Source organism: Ophidiomyces ophidiicola, assembly GCF_022830035.1.
Source record: "Ophidiomyces ophidiicola strain CBS 122913 chromosome Unknown scaffold_5, whole genome shotgun sequence".
Classification (NCBI taxonomy): domain Eukaryota; kingdom Fungi; phylum Ascomycota; class Eurotiomycetes; order Onygenales; family Onygenaceae; genus Ophidiomyces; species Ophidiomyces ophidiicola.
In genome coordinates this window covers 144624-164214 of record NW_026054645.1, presented here as the reverse complement: position 1 = coordinate 164214, position 19591 = coordinate 144624, and the positions used below count along the sequence as shown (strand labels likewise).

Here is a 19591-nt window from a genome sequence, read left to right as displayed (position 1 = left end):
TCCATTACATACCCAATAGAGTGACTACAGCCCGGCCCAAACTCCTTTTATTTCCCAGGTACAATAATCACAGCAAATGCCGAAACCGCACGGCCCTTTTTATTGGAATCTAGTTCTTCGGCTTGGATGTATATCATCCAATCCGTTGGACTCCTCAGTCCCGTTCTCATCGCCATTCTGCTGAGATCCTTGGTTTTTCTTCTCCTCGATTCGTTTCCGTTTCGCCGCCTCCTTTGCCGAACGCGCACGCTCTTCATTCAGCTTCTGGTTCTTCTCCATGATTTTTGTTTTGCGTGCTTCTGAGGAACCACCGCCACCGGCACTGTTCGTCCAGCCTCATGTATTAGCATTCCACATTATTTTACCTTTTTTACTTTGTTTTGCAGATATCACTTACGTCAATTCGACACCTATTTTCCTCGCCGGCGATTTCCCATCATCAAACATAGTATGGTGATATAACTTTAAGCAAGTCTTCATGCGGTCATAATGGGCGAATTCCACGAACGCGAAGCCGCGCCCTTTTTTCCCACCTCGTTCCTGTGGCACCCGAATATGTGCGGGTTGGAGCTTTGCGAAATGTTTCGATACAGCATCATAGTCGGCCGTGTAGGGAAGATTGCCTAGTAAAGACGACTTTAGTATCGTACGTCACAGGGCAGGGGAACAGCGGAAGCACATACTTATAAAGACAATAAATCTACCTTGCTTTCGGTCGGGATGGATATGGTCGTCCTCCTCCGGTGGGATTGTAATATCCTGCTCTGAGCTGGTAGGTGGCTCGGCTACAGTGGCATCACCATTTACTTCCTCTTTGGGTTCCTCGTTCGTGTCTTTGGATTCTTTTTGGGCTTTTTTGTCCTTCTTCTTTTTCTTTTCTTTTTTCAGTTCGCCGTTCATCTCAGGATTCGGGAGCTGATCGTTTTGCTTATCGCTATTTTCTATAGAACTGCCATTCGTCTCCGTTGTCTCCTTTACCGTATCCTTCTTCGACCTGTCCTTCGCTTTCTTTTCCTTTTTGTCCTTCTCCTTCTTCTTCTCCTTCTTCTCCTTTTTATCTCTCTTCTCCTTTTTCTTTTTCTCCTCCGATTTCACATCGATTTCCGGTATTGGGGTCTCGTCTCCATTTACCTCCTTGGCTTCATCTTTTCTCCGCTTCTTCCCATCTTTGCTTGACTTTTTGTCCTTCTTCTCCTTTCCGCTTGAGCTCTTCTTTATCTTCTTAGAATTCGTAACGCCCGCGGCCTCTGCGATATCGTCGTCGCCAACGGCTTGACTTCGCTTTCGCTTATCGCCCATAGCTGTGAGGTTCCTTATCGTTGGGGCCTGCAGAGGGTCCTTGACAAGCGAGATAGGACCCAAAAGGGATAAGATAGCTTTGCAATCAGATCAACGCGTTTGTTCTGGAGTTATTTTCGGGCTAAACTAATATAGCTCAACCATGGTTAAAAGCCGAAGAATTTCGAATTTGACTTTTTATGAAATCATTCTGCCACACTGAGCAAAGGCGGTGAGAGACACGTTCCACAAGCTCCATTCCTGAATACGGACCGTTTGAGCCCAGACTACTCCGTACTCCGGACTCCATCCAGTCCAGGCGCCTGTACTCCATAGCACAACTCCATCCAACTTGTCTTCAAAATACGAACCATGTATACGCTTTCTACGGTACAAAATACGGGAATTTCTCTCATGTGGCAGAATGAAAAGGGAAACAAACACATTATTATTTTCTCTTCCATTGCTTAAGCTATCAACAGGCACTTCGTGGCGGACTCGAACAAGAAACAGTAATGGCCTGAATTCGATCGCATCCGCTCCAAAAAACTATCCTTGAGAGAAAGCAGAGGTTGATTATCAAACAGATCGAGGAAGGGGTAATATAGGAATTTTGATACGTCAGGCATCACATTGCTGGCAAATGAGCGATGTTACTTTTTTTTTCTGCAAAGCCTGGAAGTTTTTGTTGGTCATGCTTACCGGTGTACTGCCCTGTGAGGCGCATCTTCCTGAGCAGCAAGTGCTATCGCCGAAACAATGAGAGCCCTTCGAGCCACAATTCGGGTGTGCTTGGACAGAGGCCAAAAGTATGTTGCTAGCAAATGCTAGAAAAAGGGACCACGAAAATCGCATTTTTGGCGAGTATGCTGATCCTCGTCAGTAAGGGGTGCCTTTGAAGCGGAAGACATAGACATTCTTACTTGCGAGATGACGTCTAAAGGGCTGGATCGATGGTGGGTTGAAAAATACGTCCTGTAGACGGCAGGCATAGTTCCTTTTATAGGCTTTTTGAGCATTGCTGGCATCTCAGTTGGGTTTGCCATACCAACAGTCGAGACGCAGCCTGCGCCGTTTTCACTCCTACCACCTGTTGTCTTTTTATGAGGTGTTAAAAAGATACGTAACCAAAATGCCCATTCCAACCATTCACCGAAGTAGGGGGTACAGTTGGTGTAACTTCTTTAGAAATGTTTCCGTAGGTTAACATATACACAGATCTCTGTACCGCGTATGTAGAGAGGGGCTAAAAGAAAGCCGCGCATATGGGGCGCATCAGTTGGTTCCAGCAGCGATGTCTAGACCCAAAGCTAATAGACTTATCAAAAACAGTGGAAAGATCATCATGTAACCTAGGGAAGAGCCAACAATTTCCAATAAGATTTCGGGTTCGAGCGACTGTTATTTTCTTGCCCCTCCTCTGTGAAACGAGGTGCGGGAGCGCTCCATAGAGCATAGGTTGATAGACTGCGGTGGCTATCGATGCGCCGTGTCGTTTTAATAGATCTGTGTATGATCCCAGCGAGCATGTCATACCTCCTGATAAAATTTAGGCCGAGAAATACGCAGATAAAATATGTGTCAAGGTTCGAAATGATTTAATAAACAGACATTCTGCCAGTATTTTTGATTCGGTTCGTAACGATTCATCTATTTTTTATTTTTTTTTTTTCTGTGGCTTCTTTGCCTTAGAATTGGTGGTTTTGCACACTCGAGCTTCGCAAGTTCTCAAAAAACCAAGACTTGAAGCTTTCCTGCGGATGATTTATATCGATCACGCATATCAGTGCGATTTAAGAATTTAAGCAACGGAAAAAGTAAATCTGCCATGTCAAATATACCACGTTTTTTCTGATCAATATATGAACCGTCTATCACGACATATTTCAGCGAATCGAGGCTCAATGCTCCTATGATAAATCAGACCAGGGGTCAGCAAATCCAGGAAGTTGGCGTACCTGACTCCGCTAAGTCATTGAGACGAGCCGGTGTCCCAACTCCTATTCCAATCCTTAACCATATTTTTAGCGACAACAAAATATCAAAATAGACGTGGTGGAGCTAACCTTGTTTTCTTGACAAATTCTTGGGCCTGCGCAAGTTTTATGTGCTTCGCAAATAGCTTAGCAACCGTAAATTCATTATTTTGAAACGGACGCAGAGCCCTTAAGCGGTCAGCTAGATCTATACAATTCGAACGGGGGCTATACCTCGTAAGATCTGCAGCGCGGAGGCCGGCAATCGTGACCACAAGGATATGGGGAGTACCGTTCTCTGCTGGTGCTTTCGATAATGATAATTCCTTCTTGAAACCGTACTTTTTGAGGAAGGACGGTAGACTTGTAAGTGTTCTTGGTGACTGCCAGGATGATGTATCTAAAAATGCATATTCTATTCAATATCAGCTATGGAGCTGAAACAGGAAAAATGCATTTTCCTTTTCCCCTACCCGCGCCACGCGGAGTCTTTGACGTACCAGGCACATAAATCTCGTCCAGTTCAATTGCGGTCAAGTCCTTGTTCCGTCGTTTTGCTTTTTGAGCAAAATAATCGGCGAGAAGTTTCCCATCCATCTTCCCAACAGCAGTATTTATGTCACCAATCTTTTCAGTATCCTGATCCCTATTCAGCTTGTTTCCTTTCTTCTGTCTTTTTCGTTTCTCGCCAATGGTATCCACTCCCGTTGAAATATCTTTATTTGCCGGTATGGACTCCTCGTCTTCCCGCACCCTTTTACGAGATTTGGTAGACATTGTATTTTGAACTTTGGGGGTAACCGCGACAAGCCTCTGGGTCCTTCAATACCTATATTATCTTTTCTCTTCGTGAAAAATATGGACATGATCATAAAAATTAAGCTTAGTCTTCACTTTTAATTCCAAAAAGGTTTGGTGCAAACCGACCAAACAAAGGTAGTGGTGGCAAGTGAGTTACTTTATTGGTCGATATACCTTAGGTAAGCCAGTTTTGGTCACCTGATTATCACGTGTAAGTGGAAGTGACACTAACCGTACGCACAGGCCACATCTTCCACGCGACGCGACTTAAACGGTACATTCTGGCATATGTTATAATTTGGTTGCTTTGATTATGTGTTTTCTGAGTATCAGTATATTGGCGCTACCAGATGGCTTCTCCAAAACGAGGCAATGAAAACAGCTCTCTACCCGAGCGGCCTAGGGTACCGCTACCAAACTCTTTGGACAACACACCCAGTGTGGTACGATAACTATTCTCTGGGGGCATAAGAGCTGGCTGACGCTTAGAATTGTTTTAGAAGCCGGCACTAGAGAAAAAACCTGTAACTCCGGCAGGACGACCTAGAAGATCGCTATCGTTTGGGCGAGTTTCCGCTCGCCGGAGTTCTCGGGGCTTCGCTTTCCCTGATACAAACATCCGTGCACCTGCCACACCACATGGTTTGAGGGCTTTTCAGAGACGTGCAGCTGCCAACACTCCAGCGCGGGAAAGAAGAAAAAGTATTAGAGTGCAGAGAGAGACGCCACTAGATATACTAAAGAATCTTGGAAAAGGTAGGAGAAAAAATACATCTCCTCTTCAGCCCAGAAAGGATAAAAAATGACTGTGTATTAATATATCTTGTCTGGGTTATAGCTCTTGCACCTACCAGTGAGATCATCAAGTCATCCCCTTCAAACGAGACGGAAGTGGAACCACAGGGAAGTGATGAATTGGATCGAGATTCAGACATATCAGTCCCCAGACTCTCGCTGCCCATGGAAGAAATGAACGTCATAGACGATGACGATGGTAGCCCTGAAATTGTGCCGCCTCGATTATCACTCCTTTTCGACGAAGATGACATTACACAGAGGTCTATTGAAATGCCACGCAGGGAAAGGACCGCACACGAGTCCGCAATAATGTCCAGGCACAGTTTGACCAGTACGAGGTTTAGTGAACACTTTGGGGACGCAAGCCGAATGGAAGACACCGAGGAAGGCTTAGAATTAGAGGAACAATATGGTAGTTTCGCGCAGGATGAACTGGATATCACTACAGAACACCCTATTCTTGACGCAGGGTAAGTGATATTTTCTATTATGTGAGATACATCGTTTTAACTCTGTTAGTGGCGAAACGGAGGACCTGCGACGATTCAATTTTGACTTTTCCTTTCCGACTCCTGACGCTCCGCAATTTACCGAGGTTCAACCAGAAGACTTTGTGTTGGACGCCACGTTGCCGCTTCTCGATTATGTGGCCATTTCTTCTGATAGTGATTTTGGGGCAGAAGGCCTGGAACCGATTGTAGCAGAAGTCTTGCCTGAAGCATCACCTCCTCAGAGATCCCCTCAGGAAGGATCCGTAGATGTACCATGGCATAGCTTATCTCCGAAAACTAAGAAGACACTGAAGCTTTCGAAACATGGTACATCTGTACCAACCCTGCCTCGCGGCATCATAAAGCGGCTGGCTACTCGGTTTGCTAGAACAAGTAGTGCTGGCAAAACGAAAATACCAAAAGAAAGCCTCGCTGCGCTTGAACGTGCCACTGAGTGGTTTTTCGAGCAAACAAGCGAAGATCTGACCGCATACTCGAAACACTCGAATAGGAAGAAGATAGACGAATCAGACATTATAGCTCTCATGAGAAGGTTCTGACCCGACTTTCATTTTTTTGCCTGAGAGGCAGAGCTAACATGTGTTTGTAGACAACGGCAAGTTGGCAAAAATGCGTCGGTATTTGCACTTGCACAAAAACACTTGCCCGCGGAGTTACTGCAGGAGATTCGTCTTAAAAAATAATGCCTCCGGAATTAACCGGACCATCCGAGCGCCCAGTAATGTACAAAGAGCGGAGAACCAAGCCAACATTGTTAGGACCAATTCTTACTTTGTCGAATTCTTCCAGAAGCCATATTTGGCTTTTTTCGAATTACCATCCAAAGCATGACAGATGTGGCCAAGGAGAGACCATACCTGCAGATTCAAGAGTTAGCTATAAAAGGCAAAGTACTCGTGCTTAGTCGAAAACGCACCACGTGAAAATGTACTGGGTATGGTTATTTCTGAGATTGACTTCGGGAGCACGGCCAATTGGAATGCCGCTTGCTTCCCTGCGATATTGCTCCAAGAGTTCCGGCACTGACTTTGATCAGTAGGTTGGGATAGTACTTCGACGAACAACGTACCCATCGTCTCTTCAACCCATATAGGTTGGCTGCCTGTCAATTCAGCCATTTGTTCAACATCTGGAAAGTAAAACTTCCCCTCCTCCGGTTTATTATCGGGCGTGAACATATTCTTTTTCCACGGCGATCGCAGCAATCCTTCCACAACCACCTCACCAGCGGGTACTCCCTCAGGTCTATCGCTCTGGTTTTTAAGAGACTTTGGGATCCAGCCACGATTCACAAGGATTGTACTCTCGCCGTTGCCTCTCTCAAGTGGGGTGACGACGAGGTACCCATCTTTGCCATCGTTCATACGAGGACCAATCAGCATTTCCTGGTCGTGCCTAAGGTGGCCCTTTGCGTACACGCGTCGATACTCAAAATCAGTAACGGCGTCAGGGTCAACCACCGGCGGCAAGGGGAGGGGAGGCTTGATTAATCGATCTTCAAAAGTTGTTATTAACTTAGTTTTCCAGTCCAAACGCTGGACCTGCCACGTCCCCAAGGCAAAGGCGGTGATAGGAATCAAAGCTTCATAGCATCCATCCAATTAGCCATGTGTAGACCAAAGAGCTAGCGTTTGCAAACCTAGAATGATCAGGCCAGGGCCATGTTTTTGACCTGTTCGCACGAGTTTGGACGGAGCGTCTGCCACTGAAATCCAATTGGGGTCATCCGCGGGATTGTTATGTGCGAACCGAAGTTGCTGTCGCCGCTGTCGCCAGCAGCCTGAGCATATGTTGGGCGGGCGGGCAAACGACGGGGAGGCAAGTCGTCGCAGCCGGTTGAATGAGCTCATCCGCGCAAACGTGAAGGGCCTTTAGCCACAGAATTCACCGCAACAACAACAACCGAGGACTGCTCTCGCACGTAGGAGAAAACGAATGGGAAATCCGGTTTTGCTTTTGAGCGTAAACATTTCAAAGGTTCCAAATGGCTTTTGAAGTCAGTCCGAGATGCTTATGTAATCCGCGCCACGCGCGACACCTATATCAAGCCGATGATGGCATCGACCCGAAAAGCTATCGCGGTTCAAGACCCCGTCGAAACCACAGAGAAAGCATGGCGTGCCATCGAAAAAAGCTCTTGGTCGTGTTGGAGAAGTTTCGTGCCTGGGTGCGCAAGAGACTGCGATGCGAGGAAGAGGTAGAGTGCGTCTTCTTTGATGATGCGCGCCCGCGTCTGCCTCTACTACCCGACTCGAGTCGAGATGTGGCTAAGATCTCCGCCCCGAATCCCAAGGCCACAAAGGCCAGTCCCTTCTTTCGATTACCTCCGGAGATTCGCTTGATGATATACGAATTTGCCTTTGGCGACCGTGTTGTGCACATGGACCTCCAGCCGTTGTTTGCGTGCATATACCCCTTGGGCACAATGGGATCGACGACGGTCAAATGTCTTCCGCGCTCGGGTAACAGGACACTACCTGCAGACTGGGACTGGTGGAGCTCTGTGTGTCACCGCAGCTCCATTGAGGAGCTATGGATGGACCAGTGCCGCCGCAGCTGGGCCGGATCGCTGCTCTTTCCCGGCACCTTGCCGGGAGGATGGCCGATCGGCGCCATGGGCTGCTTACTTACTTGCCGACAAGCGTGAGTTTGGCTCCGAAATTTGCCGTTGTTTGCGCTATCTATTGTTTTTCAACGGGCTCCAGCGATATCGTTGTTCACCACAAATCGGACACCTGTTGGTGCCTAGTTCGATTTCTGCGAGTTGCAGCGCTTCTCTGGAGATCATGTCGTACCATTCGCAGTTCGGAGTAGCGACACTGTTTCACTCGAACACGCTGACTTTCCCATTTAATTCCAGATATCTTGAAGCTATCAATATCCTTTACGAGACGAACACAATTCACACGAGCAGCAACCTTGTCATGATCAATTTTCCATATCTTGTTCCCCCGGGACATCTAAGCAAGGTAACCGCTTTGGAACTCTGTGGCAAGCTGTACCTTTTAGATGGGCCTCATGCTATGCGGGACGATCTCACGGCAGGATGGCCAGCCTTTGAGACGATTGTTGAGCTCATTGAGGCGAACTTTGACTCTCTTCAAAGTTTGAGCTTGGCTGTCCAGACCGGCAATTCGAATACATTTCCAGGCCAGCCTCGCGATTTATCCGATGTGGATTTCGATAGGCTCTGGAAATACACAGATAGGTTAGCGCGACGGTTCGGAAAACAGTTACAGTTCTTTGAGGTCATACCCCAGGCAAGTCTATATTCTGCTCTCGAGGATGTAGTCAGGGAGTCATCGGAAGAGGAAGAGGGTAGAAAAGAGATGGTACTCCGCTCTGGGCATATCTGGCGCACCGTGCCCAACGATGATCCTGGGGCCGACGAGCTAGGTTACTGGGTCAAACTCGGCACAAGCGACTATATTGCGCTGGGCCAAATGACCCTCGGCGTAAGCCCTCAGAATCTTCGGTAAATGATCCAGTCTATGTTGTGAATACAAATTCTGTTGGAAAGACCTTTCGTTCTATTTGGATGCTGTTCTTTATACGTTCTCGTACATTGGTGGCGAAAACTTCATAAATTGCATATTTACTTCTTTTCGGACTGCAGATATAGCAAAACAAGGATTTGGCTGTGTTAGTTTGCTACTGGGCGTACATATGTGGAGTATTTGTATATACTGGTGTCTTGAGAACAGTGCATATGTTGGTATTCGGAGTATACTGCGTATAGGCATTTCAACACATCTTCTTCCCTAATTTCACATCTTTTCTTTAAGAAGCGGAGTTGCCTATTTCAACCCCGAACATTCCTAAAAATAATCCTTTCTTTCGCCCATTATCGTTTTGCCGTTGTTGCACTTCGGTGAAGTATGGAGTAGTTAAGGTTTCTAGCACACGGGCATCCCCACACGATCGTCGTCATCGCAACAAACGCTTCACTTGGGGGACAATGAGCAGCAGATTCAACATGTTCTACGACGGAGATTTGCAAAGTGGAATTGCACTTGCTGTTCGAGAAACGAAACAGGTAATATGTTTTGTTCGAGGTACTGCCGCCTTGCATCACGAATCCGATCCCTATACAGAGTACTAACCATGAAGCCAGACGACGGAGAGGAGAGCGCAAAGTGGGAGAATGAATATCTCGCCGATAAGGAAGTGAGACCCTGCTATTCCACATTGTCGGCTTCAATACGGCGACTAACCGCCTAGATTTCCCTGCTGGTATCTTCGACCAGCATTGCCCTTCGGCTGTCTGCTGGCTCGCAGGAAGCTGGCTTCTTAGCATCTTTCTGTCCTGTTAATAAAGTACCAACTCTGGTTATTATAAAGTATGGCGTACTGGCTGTTCTAGAGCCACTTTGAAGCTAATATTTGCCAGAAATGGCGTTCTCCAAGAATACATTATCTCTGGCACCGCGGAGGGTGAATTTAAAAGTCGTGTGAAGGCTGTGCTCTCTCTCTCTTCCCCACCCACGCCAAAGCAGCCCACTCAAACGCCTCAGACCTTACAACAGGACTCTACACCCTTGAATAATATACAGGAAGCTGTACCGGACCCAGACCCCGAGGAAGATACTGCTGCGGAGGTTGCACGACGTGAAAGTATAAAGCAAGGGAAGAAGCCAGCTACGTCTCCTACGGCAGCATCCCTACCTAATAACCCGACCAAAACAACTCAGAAGTCATGGAGAGATCAGCAACTAAGCCGAGAGGCCCAAGAAAGGAAGGAAAGGGAGCGAGTCTTAGCTTTGATACGGCAAGACAAAAAAGAACGGAAAATTAAAGATGAACAGAATAAGGTCACTTTGCAAACTACATCACAGACCTCTGATCCACATACTGAGTCCTCGAAACCTAAGCTCAAGTCATCTGAATATCGGCTCCAGGTCCGTCTTTTTGACGGCAGCTCTATTCGGTCTAGCTTTTCTCCTACGCAAACGCTCAATCGTGATGTCCGGGCTTGGATAGACAGTCATCGTACCGACGGGAACACGCCATATAATTTTAAGCAGATTTTGACGCCCCTACCTAACAAAACAATATCTATATCTGAAGAAGGGCAAAACCTCAGTGATATTGGCCTCGGCCCAAGTGCTAATCTGGTCATGGTACCTGTTCATAATTATACTGACGCATATGCTACATCTGAATCGTCATTACCTGTACGAGGTTTATACGCTGGGTATAACTTGGTTACCAGTGCAGTTGGGGCTGTGGCTGGTACTCTTACTACTTTTCTTGGGCTGGGAGGCAGCCAAACCACCCCACAACAGGGGGAGAATGGCGGCCCAGGAGTTGGACACCCCGTGGCAGCAGCTGATACAAGCGAAAATACATCTCGAGATACAAGACCGTCTCGAGCTAATAAAGTGCGAACACTGTATGATCACCAATCTGATGACGGAGATCGTCAGTTCTACAATGGGAATCAGGTATGTTCACTCAAAATGATTTCAGCTAACGCCTGCAATGTATATGCTGATTATAGAGCCCTGCAGCTGAATTTTGAGCCTCGAAAGGATGCTGGTAAAGAAGACTAGATTATTTCTAGACTAGATACACGTTCTGGATAGCGGTTACCTTTCCGTTTCCCTAGTGCTTTGCACTTTCAAATGCCTTCATTTACACTAGGGATGTATACTATCATGTCGGGAAAAAGTGCATTTACTTTGACAAACTACGCTCGAGATGCTTTCAGATGTCTGCTTGTGGTGAGTGTGAAGAGTGGAAACATTCTATTGCAGACAGGCCAGGTAGCTGTAGACCAAGAAGTGTCCTTCATGGCCATCCACTTTGTAATAATACAAGACAGGTTTATCGAGAAATGTAGTTTATGAGTGAATGCATGTATATACAACTGATTCAGTTCTGAGCAACGATGTGTTCCACTGCTCTCAATCCAAATACATGAAATACATGCCGTTACAATCAATATTTCTTAGCAGCCTCCTGGCAAGCTTTCTATTGAAAAGAATGTCACGGTCAGCAAGGCCTTATACGCACATTTGAGAAGGCAGAATTCGTATTCCACATACCAGCTGGTCCATGTACCAACCACAGATGGACATGTTGCCTGAATGCTCATCCATACAAGTTCTGAAAGCTTTAATGTCGGTTTCGCAGGCACCACCTTGGCTCCAGCTGCTGCTGGAGTTGGCCTGATACAAACTGTTATCTATGGGCGAGGCCGCAGCGGGGGGAGCTTGAGCAGCTTCGGCAGGGGCGCTGGAGGATCCACCGGTGAAAAAGCTGCCAACTGCATGGCCTATAGAGGATCCCACAGCGACACCGCTAGAACAGAGAACAAATAAATTAGCCGGATCCGCTTCTAGTTTGGCTGGGCGATAAAAAACGCAGCGGCCTCTCCATGCGAGGACTGTTACACTCACGCGGCGGTGGATGCCATCTGGGAAAAGAGACCTGGCCCTTGGCTTGTCTGTGCTGAGGCAGCCGGCTGAGCTGCTGGCGCTGGGGGTGCAGCGGCCGTTGAAGATGGACGCTGCTGGGTCTGAGCGGGAGCGGGAGCAGCTGGCATAGGTCTGGCTGGGGCAGCCCGGGAGGGAGCGGGGGCGGCGCGGCGTTGACGGGGCATTTTGAAAGACTGAGATGTGTCAACAGAAAACGATAGTGGATGTACTGCGCAGACAAAGAGCGATGGCAAAGGTTGGTTGGTTGGTGATGGTCTTGAGGATTTCGAAGAGGAATAGAAAGAATACATAGCTTGCGTATGTAATTTACACGCTAGCGGAAGAAAAGCCAAATTCGCTGCGACAATGTTATTTTCTTGAGCTCCTATTGGACAAAATCAGCAACAGTACAATACGCGGCTGTTTCGCCTCCGTACGTCGGCCTCGGGATCGGGATGGCTGAGTTCAGGCAGCGATTCATCACCCTACAGGAAATGCATATATATCACGGAAAGGAGTGACCACAAAGAATTTAAATTAAATGGTAAGATGGTACCACCAGAGAGCAATTTGCTTTAAGATAAACAGGCAATACTGTTATACGGAACGCGCTCCTCAAAACGGTTGTCAGAAAAGCTCACATTGGTGTGCTACAGCAGAGCAACATGAAGCCATACCCGTACGTCAGTACATAGTATAATCCTAGAGAGTCAGAAGGGTATCAACGAAAACCAGAAACCAAAAAAAAAGAGCGCTATCATCTAGTTTTATTTTTTTGGTCGTCAGCTGCTCGCTTTTTCAACTTTTTCATACGCCTCTTTTCAGCTCTAAATGATCTTTGCCTTCGGCCGTCTGCCGCATCGCGCCTTTGTTTCTTACTTCGTTTCTTCCCATCACCACCAATACCCTCATTGAGTTTTATGAATTCATCTGCTTGAATTGTTTTCTCGAAACCCTCATTCGCGTTATCTTCCATTGTTGCATCATCACCATCTTGGTTCGATTCATCGTCTTGTTCTTCAGCGCCACGGGAATCTTCGGGAACGGGGGGGGCAGCACTTGGTGGAGGTGCTAAACTAGCAGTAACAGCAGCTCTCTTTTTAGCTAACTGGGCTGCTCTAAGTTGAGCCATGGCCCTTTCTTTCGCTTCCCTTTCCGCTCGCTCTAGGTCAATTCTATTATTTCCGGCCTTAGAAAATGAATGTCAGCGTTATCTCAATATAATGATGGTGAGGTGGAAACTCACTAAGTCGTGTTTAATAAATCTGGTAACTGCCTGTTTGTCAATTGTCATCGTTGGTTTCTCTGGTACAGCTTCTGAATTTTTTATTTTTGCAAAATATTGTTTTACCCGTGTTAGTTCTTTGAACACGGGGTGCTCCCTCGCATTTACACCCTGCAAACGTAAATATGCTATAGAAAACGCGTTAACGTCATTCAGATCCAAGAAAAAAGCCGGCCCAAAAAGAACATACAGAAAAGAAGAGACTCAATAGTGTATGTGATGAGAACATGAAACTTCGCCTTGTCCATGACAGTCATGTTCTGTGTTGTTGAAGATACGCTCTGTTTCAAGAGCGGCTCTAAAATATCCTCCAAATCATCAATATCATCCTCAAGTTGGCCCACTAGTGGCATTAAATCCATGGTCTCCATAATGATACTTTTATCTTGCACGTTGAAAGATCAAGGCAAAGATAGTATTTGGACGTTGAAAACAGCCTCAAAGTTCTGGAACGGAGACCTACAAGTGAATTAGAGTTTCGTAACTAACCTGATATAGTTAGACTAGCGCCAGAGTTTCCCGTAGGCGAACCTCCATATTATCATGACTGAACGACCTCGAGTCTCGAGATACTCCGTAGAAACTCCATATCTTTATCTAACGCTCACAATGAGCTCAAGATTACATACCCTGCCGCCAGCCCTTAGAAATTCCCTATATCTTTGGAGTATACCACCGGATCTGGCACTGTTTCCAAGACGAAGCTTTTGGACAGAACCCAGAAAGCAAGTAATGGAGGGAGCAGAAGACGGTTCGATTGCTGTATCGGGTAAAACCCGGATCACAAGGAGAATTCATATACTGGGAGTCGGAAATATTGGAGGCTTTGTCGCGCACTCCCTGGCTTCATTGCCCAACCGACCTCCGATGACTTTGCTCTTGCACAAAATAGAGCACTATTCTGCCTGGAAAAAGCATGAAAGACGCATTACACTTGTGAAACACGGAGTTGCAGAGCCTAGAAATGGGTTCGATATCAATGTTCTTAGAGACGGCGCTTGGTACGAGCCATTTGTACCGGATGAGGCAATAGAAGAGCAAGCCGGATCCCTTCCACCACGAAGTAAACCAGAAGACCAATTTATCAATGTGGACGACGAAAAAATTGATAGTTTAATCCTAGCTGTCAAAGCAACCCAAGTTGAACAAGCTTTGAAGTCTGTACGTCACCGGCTATCGCCTAAATCTGCAATCGTGTTTCTTCAAAATGGCATGGGTGTACAGGATGAAGTAAACCAGAAGATTTTCCCGGATCCCGCCTCAAGGCCAAGTTATATTCAGGGTGTTACCACTCATGGACTCCATTATACAAAAGCCTACCACATAACTCATGCTGGAGTGGGAACGTCTGCTTTCAGTATCGTCTATCCTGAACGCCCACAGTCACCCCCTGAAGACACGGGAAAACCAAGGGCTGAATCCAACGATCGAGATTTTTGGGATATTTCGTCAATATACTTGACAAACACATTGCTGCGCTCTCCGGAACTCACACCTGTTCGAATAACCAAAATAGAAATGTTACAACATCAGCTTGAAAAACTTGCTATTAACTGTGTCATTAATCCCCTTACTGCTCTTAACGACTGTCTCAACGGCGATCTTCTTTACAATTATAATATTTCCCGTGTTCAAAGACTTTTGCTTATCGAAATATCCACTGTGATCCGTGCCCTTCCAGAATTACAAGGTGTGCCAGGTGCAATGTCTCGATTTTCCCCTGAACGACTGCGCACTTTGGCTGTTGGCGTCATGTATAAGACTGCTACCAATACGAGTTCCATGCTTCAAGACATAAGACTGGGCAAAGAAACCGAAATTGATTATATCAATGGGTATATTGTTCGACGAGGAGAAGAACTGGGTATTAAGTGTGCACTCAACTATATGCTGGCACAAATGGTACTAGCGAAGGCTAGGATGCTATCCAAACAGATTCAAGACGAAATTCCCCTTTCTTCTTCTCCAGCAAAATATGAATCTATTATGTGATTTATTTGTCACACGTCGAGAAAACCACACATACCGGCTTTTTGTTGTTTATGTAAACAAAGCACACGCTGCATGATTCCCAGGAAAAACACCAACAAGACCAAGTACACTGGCTCTATGACTGCTCTAGGGCCCTTAAAGCCGCACTGCACAGGCTTGCTATCTGTCTCCATCTGAAAAGAAGCACCTGGAAACGGCTATCATCTTCGTAGGTTTTACTTACAAGCCTCTTTTCAATCTTCTTGGTGACCATAACAGACTCTTCTCGGTATTGACTTATCCAGTCAGCAATAATATCGTCGGTCTTACTTTGGTTAAACGTGGGTGGCATGACACCAGCAACATAGGTACACCAATCTTCAATCGCCAAATACATCAGTGACGCTGCTACTTCAGTGCGAAAGCATGGACCGGAGCTTGCGACCCGGTAATTCCTTTACCCGACCACAATTAGCTTTGAATTTGTATTATATTGCACCACAATACGGCTTACCCCAAATAGTTGTTATCTTTCAGATATTGTTTCTTCTCTCGATTCAAGTTTTGAAGCACAATATCGTCAAGGAATAGAGTGTCCCATTTATTTTGATATGGACAAAAGCCATCTATCGTGGTGCTTAGCAATGGTTGCTAGGGCTCTGGAATTTCTTACAGTCAGCTAAAAGGAGATCACTAGTGTGATTTCCATAGCAAATAAATATTTCTTCACCCTCCTCTATAGAAACGTTGTCAGCTCTCATTGCACTCATATCTGGGAATCATAGAGGTAGCATATTGCTTTACCATAAGATTTAGTGGTTGTGAACGTATATCCACTCTCATTAAAAGCCGCTTCACACTGCATGTTATGGTGTTAATAAAATTGAACGAAATCATTCCAAACAATCAAATTTGTATCAAGAGTACTAATTGGGAAATGGATATACAAGAACATACCCCGTCATCGTCGCCAGAATGATTGAAATAATCGGCAAACGGACATAATGCCATTGCATCATTGCGATCTTCTGGCATTTCAGCATCTTTTCCAACATAAAAAAAGCATCTTGTGTTGGCCACAAGCCAGTAATACGTATACTCCTTCTGGTCCATGGACGGGTAAACCTGTTTCACGATATCCAGTGCCTTTTGAAGCCTGTCTGATTGATTTTGAAAGAGGTTCTGTTGTTCAACAACGTAATCAGTCGAGCCCTGAGGCTTTTTTGGCAATGTGTGCCAGAATCCGGATATCGAAGGGGGCAGTAAAGATGAAAAGCCATGGGCGTCGTGTCGCAACCCACTCTGACGAGGTGTAGCCCCACTACTATGCTGTGTTCCTAGTAGATACGCGGGCCAAAGTAAAGGTATAGATTCTTCAAAATTCTCCATTGTCGGCCAAGTGGCCTTCCATGAAGCATACCGGAACCTTGCCTCCCCATCGTAAGCCAGATACGCCGCAAACAGGCACTGCACGGGCGTATTTGCGGGGAACCGGTTTTTAAAAGACACTGGTACTGTATCCAGCGTCAATAGAGCTGAGGTCGGGACCGAGACAATGGTTTCTCCAGCCTGGCGACTAATAGTCAGCAGTGAAACGCGGCCCGTGTGGAGATCGAACGCTTTGAACAACGGAAGACTGTGGTTTAGGAACAAGCTTGTAACTATAGTTTTGAATAGAAGAACTGCCTATAATAGAGGAGCTTGATGTTAATCGTACTTCAATTTTCTTGGACGCCGCAATTCCCAGCCCTCTTTCTGGAAATCTGACTGGCTTCACGCCCTCAGTGCGTATTCCTTGAGCATCAGCCCATTTTAGGAATTTCTTGCAGTTTGTGTCGGCGTCCTTTGCAGACATTTGGCGCTCAGGGTCACGGCCTTGAAAATATTAGGAAATATAGAGAAGTGGTATAGCAAGTCATCCTATTCTCAAGTTCGAGACGCATATGGAGCAGTATGTAACGGGCATTGCCCTATGAGTCAGCCACGGAATTTTGTTTTCCGGCCACGGAGCTTTAACTTTGCCGAGCCTGTTCTACCCGCACCTTTAGGTACGACAACGAGCTTCAATAATCAAGACAAGTCGATGTAATACGACGCTTCCGCGCAGATCAATGGCATCACCAGCAAGGGTGGCTGCGACTTGTTGTACTCGCTCCTGGCGAGCGTCATACACACCACGAAATGTCGCCCGCGAATTTTCCCTGTTGAACCGTCCCTCACCGAAGTACCCGGGCCACATACCTTTGACATCGGTAGAGCGAGGCGCTCTCGCAATTGGATCGGCAGTGGGGTCGTTGTTAAATCCTCGAAGGGGAGGTATTGATATTCCCATTGAATGCCTAAATACTGGACACTAACACTTTGGGCCAGACTTGATAGCAACTCTCGGCGAAGCTACAGCAACACCGTTTTTTATTTACCGTCTACGCGATGCTATGCTATCAGACCCAACAGGTCGACGAATACTCCGTGATCGCCCTCGAATTACCTCCCAAACATTGTCCCTCCCATATCTTCGCAGCTTACCTCCAAACACTGTAGGATTCACCTATGCTGCTTGGCTTGATCGAGAGGGTGTCAGCCCTGACACTCGCAGCAGTGTACAGTATATTGATGATGAAGAATGTGCATTCGTCATGCAAAGATATCGAGAATGCCACGATTTTTATCATGCAGTGACAGGCCTCCCAGTCGTTGTTGAAGGTGAAATAGCCTTGAAAGCCTTTGAATTTCTGAACACATTGATCCCGATGACCGGTTTAAGTGTTTTTGCAGCAGTAAGACTGAAACCAGACGAAAGACAACGTTTTTGGAGCATTCATCTACCGTGGGCAATTCGAAGTGGGCTGAAAAGCAAAGAGTTGATTAATGTGTACTGGGAAGAGCAGTTGGAACGAGATGTGAATGAACTGAGAGAAGAGCTGAACATTGAGAAGCCCCCTGACTTGCGGGACATTAGAAGAAAGCTTCGAGAGCAGAGGAAGGCGGAAAAGCAAGCCACAATTCAATCGTGAACTTGATGCCCGAAGATGTATAACAGTATGGCGTTACGGGGGATCCATTTGAAATTAGACAAAGGCGTTTCATCCACGTTTCTCCCATCCTATTTTCACTAGCAGAAATGATATATTTAAAGGGAACTCGTAAAGCGTTACTGCCCATACTCTTCTCAAAGATCCAGCAAGTCATCATCATCATCCCATCCACCTTTTCGGCGGCTAATGATAATCTTCTCCTCCTCTTTATTTCCAGCCACGGCGTTGAGAAGCTCTTTTAACTGGTCTTCTGTGACCTTTGCTCTCAGTTGCCCCGTTCGAGCTAGCATTATCAATCTATTCTCAACATCTGTAGCGCGGGATTCTTTCACCATGCGAATACGGTTCAAGCGGTCTGCAGCCTCGGGTAGAAGGATTTGGGAAAGTATTGCCTGACGGGCATCCGCTGTTAACTGCGTTAGACTTTTGATCATGGCGAATACGGCTCTATGAGTTTGAATCCTTGGTGATTACCTTCCTGCTGCCTTTCAAACCATAAAATATATTAGCATGGGAAAGTAGAAGGTGTTATTGTTTCTACGAGTTTCACACCAACCTTTGTTTATCTTCCTGGCCAGGTCCACCGCTTGCCCCTCCTTGCTGTTGCAACTGCGCGAGCCGCGCCCTTCGAATCTGGAGGCACGCTAGTTAGTGCGATATGACTACGGTCAAGAAACCGGCATCCGCGTGTACCTCTTCAAGCTCTGAGTCAGCCATCGAAGCTGGACGTTTGTTATATTCTCGATTAACTTGGCACTATAAAATTTGATCTCTGTCCTAAGAGTCAACTTGTGGCTTCTCCAGTAGTTGTCCACGCCCTCGACCCCGCAGCAAGGGGGGCTTACAGCGAGGAAAACATGTAGCTAGCTAGTCAGTAACCTCCAGTCACTGCAGATAAGAATTCAGAAGAGAAATACTTACGAAGTTAGTCTTTGACACACGCCATGGCCAGACGCTATTCTTACATAGGGGATCATGGGCACGCGAAGCACTCTTTGATGCTGCTGGTAAGGCGCCGATTATGTAAGTTAACGAAGGGTCTAGCTACAATGCCTCCACGCAAGGTCGCCGTAAATGCACCTCCCGGGTGAGACTTGTTTCGCAAGCAAAAAGTCTTGGGAGTTCAACCGTGGTAGATGTTTGCTGGTTTTTCTGTAACCTTCCCACTGGCCCCGCAAGATCAAGGAACCGTTGTGCTCGGCGTTTCTTCCCTCGTCCTTCTCGCGCCGCTTTCGCCCATCACTGCTGCCTCTCCACTGCTGCTCGTGCGTCATCCGGGGTGAGAGGCTGTTTGTCGCGTTTGCTGGACCGGATCGCCCAACTGCCGCTTTGCCCCATCGGGCTCTGCTTAGCCGCCCGTGATTCTTGGTGCTTTCCCTCAGTCCGCGGCCACTTCGCCGTTTGCCTCCAAGCCACCTCGATCCAAGGCGCCTCCAGACCCGCCGTGCCAGAGGAAGAGGAGGCGGGCTTTTTCAATAGCCAGCTGTTCCTTCCATCATCATCAACCCATTACTCT

At 46.7% G+C, this 19591-nt stretch overlaps 12 protein-coding genes across 12 annotated transcripts; 5 read left to right on the top strand and 7 right to left on the bottom strand.

Annotated features, from left to right (window-relative positions):
* Positions 1–99: 99 nt before the first annotated feature.
* LOZ57_001910 (uncharacterized protein) lies at positions 100–1299 on the bottom strand (the record flags this gene model as incomplete). Its single annotated transcript, XM_049250992.1, has 3 exons — positions 100–322; positions 398–623; positions 684–1299. 3 exons carry the CDS (start codon positions 1297–1299, stop codon positions 100–102), a joined length of 1065 nt encoding a protein of 354 aa, XP_049109842.1.
* Positions 1300–3006: 1707 nt separating this feature from the next.
* On the bottom strand, positions 3007–4031 carry cms1 (the record flags this gene model as incomplete). Its single annotated transcript, XM_049250991.1, has 4 exons — positions 3007–3188; positions 3237–3289; positions 3345–3669; positions 3755–4031. The coding sequence occupies 4 exons, from the start codon at positions 4029–4031 to the stop codon at positions 3007–3009; spliced, it is 837 nt and encodes a 278-aa protein (XP_049109841.1).
* A 374-nt stretch (positions 4032–4405) lies between these two features.
* LOZ57_001908 (uncharacterized protein) lies at positions 4406–5904 on the top strand (the record flags this gene model as incomplete). The annotated part of the gene is made up of 4 exons (XM_049250990.1): positions 4406–4498; positions 4556–4811; positions 4894–5323; positions 5373–5904. 4 exons carry the CDS (start codon positions 4406–4408, stop codon positions 5902–5904), a joined length of 1311 nt encoding a protein of 436 aa, XP_049109840.1.
* Positions 5905–6119: 215 nt separating this feature from the next.
* On the bottom strand, positions 6120–7215 carry SHY1 (surf-like protein; the record flags this gene model as incomplete). Its single annotated transcript, XM_049250989.1, has 4 exons — positions 6120–6222; positions 6282–6387; positions 6435–6947; positions 7005–7215. The coding sequence occupies 4 exons, from the start codon at positions 7213–7215 to the stop codon at positions 6120–6122; spliced, it is 933 nt and encodes a 310-aa protein (XP_049109839.1).
* Positions 7216–7478: 263 nt separating this feature from the next.
* LOZ57_001906 (uncharacterized protein) lies at positions 7479–8844 on the top strand (the record flags this gene model as incomplete). The annotated part of the gene is made up of 2 exons (XM_049250988.1): positions 7479–8008; positions 8226–8844. The coding sequence occupies 2 exons, from the start codon at positions 7479–7481 to the stop codon at positions 8842–8844; spliced, it is 1149 nt and encodes a 382-aa protein (XP_049109838.1).
* Positions 8845–9341: 497 nt separating this feature from the next.
* Positions 9342–10917, top strand: LOZ57_001905 (uncharacterized protein; the record flags this gene model as incomplete). The annotated part of the gene is made up of 5 exons (XM_049250987.1): positions 9342–9420; positions 9480–9532; positions 9587–9705; positions 9756–10809; positions 10876–10917. The coding sequence occupies 5 exons, from the start codon at positions 9342–9344 to the stop codon at positions 10915–10917; spliced, it is 1347 nt and encodes a 448-aa protein (XP_049109837.1).
* Positions 10918–11305: 388 nt separating this feature from the next.
* Positions 11306–11969, bottom strand: LOZ57_001904 (uncharacterized protein; the record flags this gene model as incomplete). Its single annotated transcript, XM_049250986.1, has 3 exons — positions 11306–11338; positions 11413–11668; positions 11767–11969. 3 exons carry the CDS (start codon positions 11967–11969, stop codon positions 11306–11308), a joined length of 492 nt encoding a protein of 163 aa, XP_049109836.1.
* Positions 11970–12541: 572 nt separating this feature from the next.
* Positions 12542–13431, bottom strand: LOZ57_001903 (uncharacterized protein; the record flags this gene model as incomplete). Its single annotated transcript, XM_049250985.1, has 3 exons — positions 12542–12973; positions 13031–13197; positions 13260–13431. The coding sequence occupies 3 exons, from the start codon at positions 13429–13431 to the stop codon at positions 12542–12544; spliced, it is 771 nt and encodes a 256-aa protein (XP_049109835.1).
* Positions 13432–13678: 247 nt separating this feature from the next.
* PAN5 (2-dehydropantoate 2-reductase (Ketopantoate reductase) (KPA reductase) (KPR)) lies at positions 13679–15061 on the top strand (the record flags this gene model as incomplete). Its single annotated transcript, XM_049250984.1, has 1 exon — positions 13679–15061. The coding sequence occupies one exon, from the start codon at positions 13679–13681 to the stop codon at positions 15059–15061; it is 1383 nt and encodes a 460-aa protein (XP_049109834.1).
* A 115-nt stretch (positions 15062–15176) lies between these two features.
* Positions 15177–16895, bottom strand: LOZ57_001901 (uncharacterized protein; the record flags this gene model as incomplete). Its single annotated transcript, XM_049250983.1, has 6 exons — positions 15177–15495; positions 15555–15666; positions 15714–15776; positions 15845–15899; positions 15998–16609; positions 16758–16895. 6 exons carry the CDS (start codon positions 16893–16895, stop codon positions 15177–15179), a joined length of 1299 nt encoding a protein of 432 aa, XP_049109833.1.
* Positions 16896–17151: 256 nt separating this feature from the next.
* COQ4 (Ubiquinone biosynthesis protein) lies at positions 17152–18054 on the top strand (the record flags this gene model as incomplete). Its single annotated transcript, XM_049250982.1, has 2 exons — positions 17152–17356; positions 17411–18054. 2 exons carry the CDS (start codon positions 17152–17154, stop codon positions 18052–18054), a joined length of 849 nt encoding a protein of 282 aa, XP_049109832.1.
* Positions 18055–18209: 155 nt separating this feature from the next.
* On the bottom strand, positions 18210–18792 carry LOZ57_001899 (uncharacterized protein; the record flags this gene model as incomplete). Its single annotated transcript, XM_049250981.1, has 4 exons — positions 18210–18481; positions 18550–18560; positions 18632–18708; positions 18769–18792. The coding sequence occupies 4 exons, from the start codon at positions 18790–18792 to the stop codon at positions 18210–18212; spliced, it is 384 nt and encodes a 127-aa protein (XP_049109831.1).
* Positions 18793–19591: the final 799 nt, after the last annotated feature.